Below are 13,004 nucleotides of genomic sequence, written 5' to 3'. Positions count from 1 at the left end.
TTCCTTCCCTCCCATGTCCCACCAAGCTGTACACGGACCCCTCCTGTCCGCCAGGTGTCCAAGTTTCCCCATCAAAACCCAGCAGGTGCTCTGGAAGAACTGTTCTGATGCACCCCTGCTGTACCTGTGAGGAGATGAAAACTCCACTTTCTCCCACTCTGCCATCTTGACCCAGGGTTCGAAAGTCTCCTGATTATATTTATGTTTTAGAAATATTATTTTGGCTACTGTATGGAGAAAAGCTTAGATGGGGTCAATAGTAGGTACTAGGAGAACAGATAGTAGACAACTGAAGGAATATAGGCAAGAAATGAAATGGGGAGAGTGGATGAATTAGGTATTTTGTAGCTGAATCCTTAGAACTTTATGACTGACTGGAGGTTGGGAGTGAAGGGCAGGCTAGAGGTAGGACAAAGCCCTGGTTTCTGGCTACGGCAACCAGAAGGTGGTCTTATCACTCACTGATATGGGGGAACAAAGAAGAGAAACAGGCTTGGAAGATATAATAAGTTTTATTTTGTGCATGTTGAATGTGAGACATGTTTGATACTTGTGATAATCATGAGAATGTCTCCTCTGCTACTTTGCCTCAGGAAAGTGCAAAAGATATATATTTCCCTATAAACTACTATGAATTTGATCAATTTTCCTAAAAGGAAGTTGGAGATCCTACACAAATCTTTGAGAATAGAAACCAATTCTGTCACTCCTTTCTTTAATTTCTCTACATTTGACTCTGTATTAGATGTGGTCTGATCTTTTGCTTTCAAAGTATGGTTATCATATAGACAATTAAATTTAGCTTCTCCTGACCCCACAAACATGGTGTAGTTGACCACCTCTAAGATAGCCTCCAGTGATCTCCACCCCATAGTATCTACACAGTTGTGTAATTTCCTCCCCTTGAGTTTGAACTTTTCAACTTTCTTCTAAGGAATAGTATACAGCAGGACTGATGTGATGGCACTTCTGAGTTAGGTTGTAAAAGGAGTATATGGCTTGTTTTGGGTGCTGTATTTCATGCTGTTTCTTGAATACCTTGCTATGGGGAGAATCAGATTCCATGTCATAAGGCAGTGCTATGGAAAGGTGCATGTGGCAAAGAACTGATGCCTATCAGGAACCATATGAGAACTTGGAAGTGTATCCTCTTCTAGTTGAGACTTGAGATGACTGCAGCTGACATCTTGATTGTAGTCATGTGAGAGTTCACGAGCCAGAATCACCCAATAAAGCTGCTCCCAGATTCATGATCAACAAAAACTGTCAGATAATAAATGTTCATTGTTCTCAGTGACAAGTTTTAGAGTAATTCATTATGCAGCACTTGCTGGCAGGGCAATCAGGCTGAGTCATGGAAATTATATTTGAGACAAAAGAATGAGAATGTAGTGACTGACAGAGCATAAGCTATTTTATTTATTGAAGAATTAAAATAGTACATTAACAAAACCTTATCTGAAAGAGAAATAACACCAGAACTCTTTTGAATATGATTATCACCTAAACCACCAGAAATACCTATCCTGCTGAATTCCTTCATAGTTATGTAAATCAAAGGCTAAGAGATTGGCTGAAATCAGGGAGTGAGTGATTGGATAGTTTATCTTGGAAAGACTTAGATGAATCAATAAGACCCTTTAAGAAATTGAAATGAAACCTAACCTTTGGAGAAAGGGTACTCTGTCATTCCTGTAGCCAAGGCCCCCAGTCAAAAGGAAACAGAGGATTGTGACAATGATCCAGTGAACCTGGCCCCAGAGCTCCCTTAAGCTTATCTCTTGGTTGACTTTGGAGAGTGGACTGGGCAAGATTTAGAGGCCAGAGACTTGTTTGACAATGGGAAGATGCAAAAACTCAAGCTGCAGACCCATCCTTTGATCTTGAGCCATTGCTACAACAGGTTCTCTTGGACTTTCATGTCTGACAAATGCTCAGTTATTAATGAGTGACAAGGCTGCTGCCATGAATGGTAAAGGATTGTCTTGTTATCTGAGATGGGAAGTGCCTGACCAACACCCTCTTCTCTGGTTGTATGGGACAACAGGGAAGAGATGGGAGGGGGACAAAGGTACCAGTTCAGGAGGTGGTCATTTAGGGCTTCATGTTACAAGTTGTTTTGGATTTCCAGTGATGAACAAGTCTCTCCAACACAAGGCAGTCTCAGGTCATAATCCTAGGACCTGGCTGGTTTTGTCAATCTGGCAGTTCAACGTCAGTGCAAAGGACATCCCCAGTACCTGAGGAAAGAGTTGGGAAAATGTGAGGTCTTTACGGATGGAAACATCTCACCCACAGTCCCTGGAATCAGTCTCAGAGAAAAGGAAATTGTCCATCACACTGAGACTACCCTTCCTACTATCACTTCTAATTCTTTCTCAGGAGTTTTCTCCTTTAGCTTTAGAATGGCAGTGGGGAGACAAGTGGGGGTAATGATGGCAAGACAGTAGAGTATAAAGTGTTGGGACATCTTTTGTCTCCTTAAGAAATCACAGAAATCCTGCTGCTGGTATAATCAAGCTCTGCACAGGTCAACACTTTGTGCAGCGAGTGATCTCTACCCTTGCCTTAGGCCTCCTTGGTTTTCAAGTAGAGAAAAATCATTTCTCTCTGAGCTTCTTGATTAGGTCTTAGCTAATCTGTGGTACACTCAAGACACTTGGGTATCAAAATGGTAGAAATATTACATAATAAAAAAAAACAAAAAACTACCCCCCATTCACCCCTGACTTGTCAAACTAAGCAGAGAAGCAATGAGGAAATTGATTACAGTTTTCATCACCAACTCCTGCTTAGCACACAAGGCCAATTTTTCAAGTGGAATGCTTTATTCATCACAGGCTTTTCCAGACCAGCTCTGTGAGGGACCAAAGTAAGGTTCTGCTTGGTGGCTTTTAATTTGACAATGAAACACTCATTTCCCTTAGGGATAAATTGACCAGATAGATCTTACAGCATATTTTCTGTATGCCTTAAACTGGTAATAACATCATTTTCTACTTGACTGGAGGAGCTCATATATATGTACCTGGTACCGTTCTAAAAATTACATTACATCTCATTTAATCCTCAAAGTAGTCCTCTGGTTAAGCTCTTACCTGGATCACACATACACAGATAGTGATGATTCCAATATACAGGAAATTGGAGTGAAACCACAGTTTTGCTTTTACATAGCAACCCTAGAAAAAATTACAAATACAAATGACACTACTATATTACTCAACTTTATCAGGAGGCTTATTTGGGAAGACAGTTTGTATTTTGCCTTATGCCAAGAGACTTAGGCCAGGCATTATATTTTTATTTTTTTATATGGATGAAGAAATGGGCATAAAATAGAAAATATTAAACTAGAGACTTTTCTGATATTGTTATCATTACAGTGTCATCTAATGTAGAAGTCTTAGATCTTTACACACTGAATTAAACTAGATCCTAAGACACAGGTCAACAACATATGTCTTTGTGTTTTTTGAATATTCATTAGTGTCTTGGGATTGACAAATGGGAATATAGGCTATGCAATCCTAGGATTGGTTGCATTTCAGCTTCTGCTTCAAAAGCCAGTAAACATAATAGGCCTGCCAAGCTGCAGGGCAGTTGCTTGTTGGTAGGTGTCCCAGTCTTTCTTCACAGACCCTCCCAAATTCCAGAGATTTCCAAACAACTTCAAGTGAGTAACATGGGCTAACAGGACCTTAGGGACTTAGTCTAGTTGAAAGTTGATTTGGGCTTCTTCTCTGGGTCTAGTCAAAAGTTCCATCACCTCTCTCTTCCCCAACTCCTCACTCCTTCACTTATGATTCATTCTGCTAAAGTGTTGGATGCTGCCATCTCCAAGGAAGGAGAGCAGGGAAACAGGTAGAGAGAAGCTTTTCTGCTTCAACCTTACAATTTCACTTTCAACCATAAGAAGACCTAATTCTTGCTCAAGAAAAATCTAGACATAGTCTTCTGCCACTATCACATAAATCTTCCCCTCTATTGTAATAGTTTAGAGTAGCAAGATTCTTCATGGCATCTTTAATCTAGATGAACTTATTCTTTTTCTTTTTTGTTTTTCTTATTCGTTTAGTTATATGGGTTGTTTCCCTGGTCTCTCTTTTGTTTAAGGTTTCCTGTTTCTGGCTGGGAGGACTAGGTCCTGTACGACTGGAGTTTCTAAGGTAATTTAAAGTTTAACCGCAGTGGCCAATAGCAGAAAAGTTTCTAAAAATAAATTACCTTAACTTGTGGGTCTGAGGGGCAAGATGCTGGTGGGCTGCCCATCCAATCACTCGTGCCATTTACACCACAACATTGCAGCTGAAAACCAAACCCCAAACAAGTGATCGTTAGTAAGATAACAGAAAGAAAACCATGGACCTTGGAGAAATGGTAGGGCCTTCAGATCTGACTCTGTAGCAGAAAATCCAGAATTAGCCTGACTACTATGGCTCCTTAGAACTAAGTACTTTCAAACCTGTGATACCATTTCCTTCACACAAAACTTCTTGAAGTAGAGAGGGCATATTTAATTTATTCACATTTTACAAATAAAAAATTAGGCACACAGGAGACTTTATAATGGAGGGATCAGGCTGACCACACCTAGACCCATTGTATGGCTGTTAGCATAGCTGATGCTATCTTGGGCCCTTACAGTTTCTCCTGCCCTACCACTGACCCTACCCAAGGTACAGTAAATCACTTCTATGTCATAAAGAGCTTTGTAATTAATATTGTGGCCTCTATGCTCTGTTAGTCCCCAAACAATGATGATAACTTTGCTGATGTACTCCCGGTGCCCACAAGACTAGTTACCATTCATTCTGACTTAGGAATGTATGTCCTGCTTCCAAGCGTCTACCTCCATACCCTAAGTTAACTATAAAATTGTCCCAACAGCTCCTTGGCAGTGTGGAGTGTAGCTGCGAATGCTTCCTGATTGTTGTCCTCCAGATCCTAATACTACCCTGTGAGTAAGTTACCCTATAATAAACTGATCCAGTGATTACATGAAGCTGCCTGCCTTGATTTTTGGTCTCAAGATGCCTCCTCAGTTCACTGGGCACTTTTCGTTCCCTCCATCATTGGACAATTGGCAAGCCAGGCAGGAGACTTAAAATAATGCAGAAATGGGTGAAGGGGACAAACAGGGAAAAGCTTGTTGTCTGTGGGGGAAATCCCAGGCTGGCCAGCCATTTTCATGTGGGATGATCTGGCTATATTTATGGAACACTTCAGGCTGGTGCAAGAGTAGAGGGATACCCTGAAAACACCAAAGGGCATACTAGATGTATTAATGGAAGAGGTAGCAAAGCGAAAGTGGGGTGAAAAAAAAGTGAGCAAGCTATTGCAGCTGTTGCATGGCCTTTGTTATGCATTCTAAGTATTAGCACAGAAAAGGAATTACAGTTCACCTGGGAACTAGAGAAGACTAAAGAGGCGCTGGCACTAGAGAGGACTGTCTGGATGGCATGTCCTTCAACTTAGGACATTATATCAAAGAAAATACAACAAGAGGAAGAACATATTGAAGTGATGGAATGTAAGATGGCTAATCTTGACCTAGGAATGCACGTCCTGCTTCCAAGTATCTACCCCCATACCCTAGGTTACCTATAAGACCATCCCAATGGTCCCTTGGCAGTGTGGAATGCATCTGCAAATGCCTCCAAATCATCTGCCCACTCCCAATCCCACTCTGTAAGTTACCCTATAATAAGCTGATCCATTGATTATATGGAGCTGTATGCCTCGCTTTTTGGTCTCAAGATACCTTCTCAGTTTTTTGGGCAGTTTTTTTTCCCTCTGTCCTCTGACACTCACCAACAAGTCTTAAGATCACAAAAAGTAGGACAATCAGATATTCTGTGCCTGCTTACGTGATGCTGTAGGAAATATCTATGTTAGTCTCACCAAAAATGGAACCTTTATCAAGCCTCCAGATTCACAAAGGAGACAGAGACTCCCTGATGCTAAAATACTTTGAGAAGCAAATAGCCAAATCCAGAAATTGGGGAATTCTATAGGACAAACAACCTAATTTCTTTCCACAAATAAATAGCATGAACACAGAGAGATACTATCATAGATTAAAAGAGATTTAGAGACATATTATCCAAATGTAATATGTGGACCTCGTTTGGATCTTGGTTGGAAGAAACCAATTAAAAATAATATTTTTAGGTAAATGATTATAGATATTTATTAATGATATTAAGGAATTATTGTAAAATTTTAGGTGTATTAAAAATACCTTATTTTACAAGAAGATTAAACAACACACTTCTAAATAACACATGATCAGAGAAAAAATCTCAAGGGAAATTTAAAAATATTGGAAAACGTATATAAAAATGAAAACACAACATAAAAATATATGGGATGCAGCAAAAGCAGTGCTTAGAGGTAAATTTATACACTGAATAAAAATATTAGAAAAGAAAAAAGATTAAAAAATCAATAATCTCAGTGTATATCTTAGAAAACTAGAAAAAGAAGAGCAAATTAAGTTCAAAGTAAGAAGAAAAATAAATGAGAATTAAAGCAGAAATCAATGAAATTGAAAACAGGAAATCAATAGAGAAAATCATCAAAATTAAAAGGTGGCCTGGAGAGATTGATCAAGATGGTGGAGTATGAGGACATGAAGCTCACCTCCCCCTATGTACACATCAAAAATACATCTACATGTGGAAAAATTCTCACTGAAAACTAACTAAAAACTGGCAGAAGGACTCCTGTACAACCAAGGCTGTAAAAAAAAAAACACATATAATTGAGCAGGAAGGGAAAAAAAGTGATTAGGTCAGGACCTGTGCCCCTGGGAGGGAACTCAGAGTAAAACGGAGAATCATGGGTGGGATACCGAACCTGGGGAGTGAGTGGTGAGAACCACAAATTTGGAGCCCCAGTCGTGGGGTCCTATGCTTGTGAGAAAAGGTGTCTTGTCTGACTGGAGTACTGGTTGGATCAACAGGAGGGCTGTGTAAGCCTGGACTCCACTCATGAGGAGCGCATGCATGCTGGCTTGCCTCCAAGGCAGGGTGGAGAGATGTTTGCTTTAGCAGCTGCCAGATTTCTTGCAACCACCTACTCACATGCCCTAACCCAAGCCAAGCAAACGCTCTGGCCCCACTCATTCCATGTCATAGTGCAGCACTTGACCTGGGGTGGCCATGACCAAGAAGAAGATGGAAACCGTGGGACACAGAGGTGACCCAGTATCGGGGCGGAGCCTGGGTGGGGCAGCAGCTGCCATTGTTGGTGTTTACTCAACCAGTGCATCAGAAACATCCTAGATCTCTGATGGAGGCTGTTCCACCACCTTCCCCCCACCCGCCATACACTGAGAACCCATGCGGACCCCACCTGCCCTGAGGTGTGGCTCCACAACAGAGCAGGGGAAGCAGAGGCTGGGGGCAGTGATTGGCTGTGAGGGACAAGGGGATTTGCACCCAAGGCTGCTTCTGAGCAGAATGAGGGAAACAATTGCAGGTGTCTGTGAAGCAGCATATCAAAGACAGCTCAGATGTCTGTCTTCAGCTGACATGAGCCAAGAGCCCACAGAGGTCCCACTTGCTTCAGCACGTCCCCTTTCTGGGTCAAGGGTCCCAGTGCAGGCAGAGGGGAAAACACACATTTAAAGGGAACAGATCCAGTTCAGGTCTGACTCTCAGGGCTTTGGCTCCAGCAACTTGGACCAGACCCTGCCACTGATAGGGCAGTGATGATCACTGAGCAGAGGGGAAGTTCTGCCTTACATCTGGCTCTAGATCTAGCCCTTCCATCTCTAGTCCCACTCCCCACCAAAGTGATAGCTGTCAGCACACACTAAGGAAAGATGTGACTTGCATCCACATCAAATCCAGCTCTCCCACCAAAGGCTTTGGGCATGCACAGTCTATACAGGGACACTCCCACATAACAACACCCCTTCAAGACTGCAATAGGTAACACTTTCACCTAAATTCATAGAGGCAGAGAAAGTTAAGTAAAATGAAAAGGCAGAGGACCTGCTCTCAATTGAAAGGGAAAAAGAAAACCTCTGAATAAATAAATAATGCAATAGAAATAATTTACAGATAAAGAATTCAAAATATTGGTAATAAAAATGTTAACTGAATTAGGGAAAATAAGAGATGTACACAGTGAAAACTTTAGAGGGGAGCACAAAAATATAAAAAAGAAAGAAAGAAAGAGTATACAGAGTGGGAAGGAAGACATAAAACTGTTTTTGTTCACAGGTGATATGATCATCTATGATGAGAATCTGAAAGAATTGACATAAAAAATTCCTGGGACTAACAAGCGATTATAACAAGGCTGCAGAACATAAAGTTAATATACAAAAGTCAATTGCTTTCCTATATTACAACAATGAATAAGTGAAATTTGAAATTAAAAACACAATACTATTTACACTAGCATCCCCCAAAATGAAATATTTAGGTATTCAATATAAATCTAACAAAATATGTACAAGATCTGTATGAGGAAAAACTCATAAAACTCTGATGAACAAAATCAAAGAAGAACCAAGTAAATGGGGAGATATGCCATGTTCGTGGATAGGAAGACTCAATGTTAAGGTATTAGTTCTTCCCAACTTGATCTATAGATTCAGTGCTACCCCAATCAAAATCCCAGCCAGCTATTTTATGGATATGAACCAACTGATTCTGAAGTTTATATAGAGAGGCAAAAGACTCAGAGTAGTCAATACAATATTGAAGAAAAAGAACAAAGTTGGAGGACTGATGCTACCCAACTTCAAGACTTACTATAAAGCTACAGTAATCAAGAGAGTACGGTATTGGTGAAAGAATAGACAAATAGATTTAGAGAGCCCAGAAACAGGCCTGCAAAAATATAGTCATATGATCTTTTACAAAGGAGGAAAGGCAATACAATGGAAAAAAGATAGTCTGTTTAACAAATGGTGCTGGAACAACTGGTCATTCACATGCAAAAAAAAAAAAAAAGAAAAGGAAAGAAAGAAAGAAAAAAATCTAGACTGAGACCTTACACCCTTCACAAAAATTAACTCCAAATAGATCATAGACCTAAAAGTAAAACATAAAACTATAAAAATCCTAGAAGATAATACAGGAGAAAACTTACATGACCTCGGTTATGATGATATATTTTTAGAAGAAACACCAAAGGTATGACCCATGAAAGAAATAATTGATAAGCTGGACTCAGTTAAAATTTAAAACTTATATTCTGCAAAAGACAATATCAGGAGAATTAGAAGCCACAGACTGGGAGAAAATATTTGCAAAAGACACATCTAATAAAGGATTGTTGACTAAATATTAAAAAAAACTCTTAAAATTCAACAATAAGAAAACAACCAACCTGATTAAAAAATGAACCAACAACCTTAGCAGACACCTCACCACAGAAGATATACAGATGGCAAATAAACATATGAAAATCCACATCATACGTCATCAAGGAAATGAAAATTAAAACAATGAGCTACCAGTACACACCTATGAAGGTGGTCAAAATCTGGAACACTGACACTAAATACTCATGAGATGTGGAGCAACAGGAACACCCATACATTGCTGGTGGGAATGAGAAATGGTACAGATGCTTTGGAAGACCATTTGGAGGCTTTTTACAAATTATATATACTTTCACCAAATGAACCAGCAATCATGTTCCTCGGTATTTATCCAAAGGAGTTGAAAAGTTATGTCCACAGAAAAACAACTGCTCATGGATGATTATAGCAGCTTTATTCTTAATTGCCAAAACTTGGAAGCAACCAAGATGTCCTTCAGTAGGTGAATGAATAAGTAAACTGTGGTATATCCAGAAAATGGAATATTAACATTAAAAGTAAATGAGCTATCAAGCCATGAAAAGACATGGAGGGATCTTAAAAGTATATTAGTAAGTGGAAGAAGCCAGCTTGAAATGATTATATACAGTATGACTTCAACTATACGACATTCTGGAAAAGGCAAAACTATGGAGACAATAAAAAGATCAGTGGTTGCCAAGGATGAGGGTAGGAGGAGGTATAAATAGGCAGAGCACAGAGGGTTTCTAGGGTAGGGAAACTACTCTGTATGATATTATACTGATGCACATATGTCATTATAAGTTTGTTCAAATGCATAGAAGGTGCAACACCAAGAGTGAACCCTAATGTTAACTATGGACTTTGGGTGATAATTATGTGTCAATGTAGGCTCATCCTTCATCTAAAAAATTTTACCATTCTGGTGAGTGATGTTGATAATGGGGGAGGTTATGCATTTGTGGGAGTATATGGGAAATCTCTGTACCTCCCTCTCAGTTCTGTTGTAAACCTAAGACTGCTCTAAAAAAATAAAGTGTTTGGGGTTTCCCTGGTGGCGCGGTGGTTGAGAGTCCGCCTGCTGATGCAGGGGACATAGCTTCGTGCCCCGGTCCGAGAGGGTCCCACGTGCCACGGAGTGGCTGGGCCCGTGAGCCATGGCCGCTGAGCCTGCGCGTCCGGAGCCTGTGCGTCTGGAGCCTGCACGTCGGAGCCTGTGCATCCAGAGCCTGTGCTCTGCAGCAGGAGAGGCCGCAGCAGTAAGAGGTCCGTGTACCGCAAAAAATAAATAAATAAAGTGTTTGTTAAAAAAGAAGTTATTATCTTTATATTTAATTTTAAATGATATAATATCTATTATTTGCTTTAATAAATACTAGCAAAAAAAGCATAGAGGGTTAGCTAAAACAACATTGGCAAAATGTTGACTATTGAAGCTGGGTGATATGTACCCAGAGATTCATTTTTCTATTATTCTCTTTTCTTTTGTATAAGTCTAGAAATTCTATAATAAGAAGGCTTCTAAACAGGATTTAAAAAAAAAAAAAGAAAGAAAAAGAAAGAATTGGGGATCCAGAAAGGTTAAGTGACTTTTCCAAGACTACCCAATCCTGGTCTCTGGGCTTTAATTCCTGTGCTATTTCTTTTCTTTTTTCTTTCTTTCTTTTTTTTTTTGCTGTATGTGGGCCTCTCACTGTGGCCTCTTCTGTTGCAGAGAACAGGCTCCAGACGCGCAGGCTCAGAGGCCATGGCTCACGGGCCCAGCCGCTCCTCGGCATGTGGGATCTTTCCAGACCGGGGCACGAACCCATGTCCCCTGCATCGGCAGGCAGACTCTCAACCACTGCGCCACCAGGGAAGCCCTGTGCTATTTCTTTTACTCCACACTAAGCAGGCATAGCAGGGCCACAGGCGGCTCCATGTGGTCATAATGGTATTGTCTGAGACACAAGCTATGCCAGTATCATGCTGGCTCCCTGACCCCAACACCTCAAGGCAGGAATACCAAGTTAATATATATGTTTGTTAGTGGGTTAGGGCATGAGGAATGGGGTGCTGGTGAGCTAGATAACAAGAATGATTTGGGCTACTCAGAACTTCAAAAGAGATTTCTTGCATTAAACAATTTCTGTTTTCAGAAAAATTTTGGAAAATACATAAATGAATCTAGTATAACATGTTTGGGTCTTTCTTACATCTTAGTAAGGCTTAAAAAATGAACCTGAGTGGGTGAAGGGTAAAAGAGAGAATGTAGATAACTTTGTACCAATCAAGCTGATTCCTGTGCTCTCCTGTTTGTGATAGCCAAGCATTGTTCTGAACCTAGGGGCTGTGGACCTTAGATTCTGAAACTTTCATGAAAGGAAGACCTGTCTAGTCCCCAGGGACTGAGGTTGGAAAATTATGTCTGAGCTGAACTGAGGAGGATTCCACTTGTACTCACAAATGACTGGATGGAGTCCCATGCCGCCTTGGTGCTGTTGTCTGAGTAATACTGCTGGATGCTGTCCGTCAGACCCTCAGCCACACAGTCATTCAGCTGGGTGGGGCACCACCATTCCAGCAGAGAAGACATTGTAAAAAGCAAGTGAGTTCAAGGAACAAGGAATTTCTAATGTAGGCTAATAAAATGGTTCCATCTGCTCCTCCCTTCCAAATGGTCTCTTCAGAACTAGGAAGTGAGGGGAAGGATCTTATATATAAGAAGAAATGCTGAGGATGAGATGGCATTGAAGGAAGAAGTACACAGTGGTCTCTTGTCCTTCCAGAACTCTGGTTTTACAAAGGAAGAAAATGCACAATTAAAGCGTGAGTTCTCTTAGGCACTGAGACAGATATTTTGTACTGCCAAACACATGGAGAAAAGTAAATAGGTAAATAGGAGGAAGATAAACTTACTTTTTTACTGTTCTTCCTATTCATCCTTCAAAACACCACTCAAATGCAATCTCCTTCATGAATTTTTTCTCTCCCCAATTGCAATTAATCCCTCTTTCTTTCCTCCTTCTACTTTGATTCTAACTCTATTATAGGACTTATTTTGTGCCACTTTCTTCTCCACTGCACACTACCCAACCTTAGCAATACAAAAATGAGTTTGATTCTCTATAACTTACCTTCTGTTCATACACGAAGAGCAGGATGGCCAAGGTCACCTCAGAAAGGAGGATAATCAGCAGCAGGACAAAAAACTGGGGCAAAGAAGAGAGATGCTCACAGCACTGACCCTCATTCCTCCCCCACTTCTACTCCACCCTGGGAGCATCCAGGCATGTCTCTGCACATGTGCAGGAGGTTCTGTTCCTGCCTGTTTGAGCCTTCATAAGCTTTCTCTTGTTTTGTGAGGAATATTTGTTCTTTTCCTACAACTAGACTCCAAGACTCTAGAGGGCAGATCAGCTGTCTTCTAACTTTGTTCTCTTCTTCCCATTGTGCTTCTACCCATTGTACCCACTGAGCTCCATGTGCATAATGCATAGGTAATACCATTTGTTGAATCAGTGGAGAAGTTTTGGCATCAGCCTATTGAAACAACTGAGCAAAAACTAGTAAACTAAACCATGTGTCTTTAGAGTTTGGGGTCTGGTCCTTTCTGCAAGCAAAGGGCTATTTTGGGGTGGAGGAAGGTAATGGTAGTGGTTGAGAGGAGCCCTGTACAGATGGGGAGAAAAGGTGCTCTAATCATGGTCTTAACTCA

General features: G+C 40.6%; 1 protein-coding gene across 1 annotated transcript in view; it reads right to left on the bottom strand.

Moving 5' to 3' along the window:
- Positions 1-1,392: 1,392 nt before the first annotated feature.
- The window catches only part of CD53 (CD53 molecule), a 31,800-nt gene continuing 20,188 nt past the window's right edge, over positions 1,393-13,004 (bottom strand). The window contains exons 4-8 of the mRNA XM_082614100.1: positions 12,424-12,498; positions 11,751-11,846; positions 4,228-4,308; positions 3,099-3,182; positions 1,393-2,240 (exon numbers count right to left, since the gene is read on the bottom strand). Coding sequence (XP_082470226.1) covers positions 2,169-2,240; positions 3,099-3,182; positions 4,228-4,308; positions 11,751-11,846; positions 12,424-12,498 — 408 coding nt within the window. The 3' untranslated portion in view covers positions 1,393-2,168. The remainder of the gene's footprint in view (positions 2,241-3,098; positions 3,183-4,227; positions 4,309-11,750; positions 11,847-12,423; positions 12,499-13,004) is intronic.

This window comes from Mesoplodon mirus, assembly GCF_964341445.2.
Source record: "Mesoplodon mirus genome assembly, chromosome: 3".
Lineage (NCBI taxonomy): Eukaryota > Metazoa > Chordata > Mammalia > Artiodactyla > Ziphiidae > Mesoplodon > Mesoplodon mirus.
The sequence above is the reverse complement of the archived record's forward strand: the minus strand, read 5'-3'. Positions and strand labels throughout refer to the sequence as shown.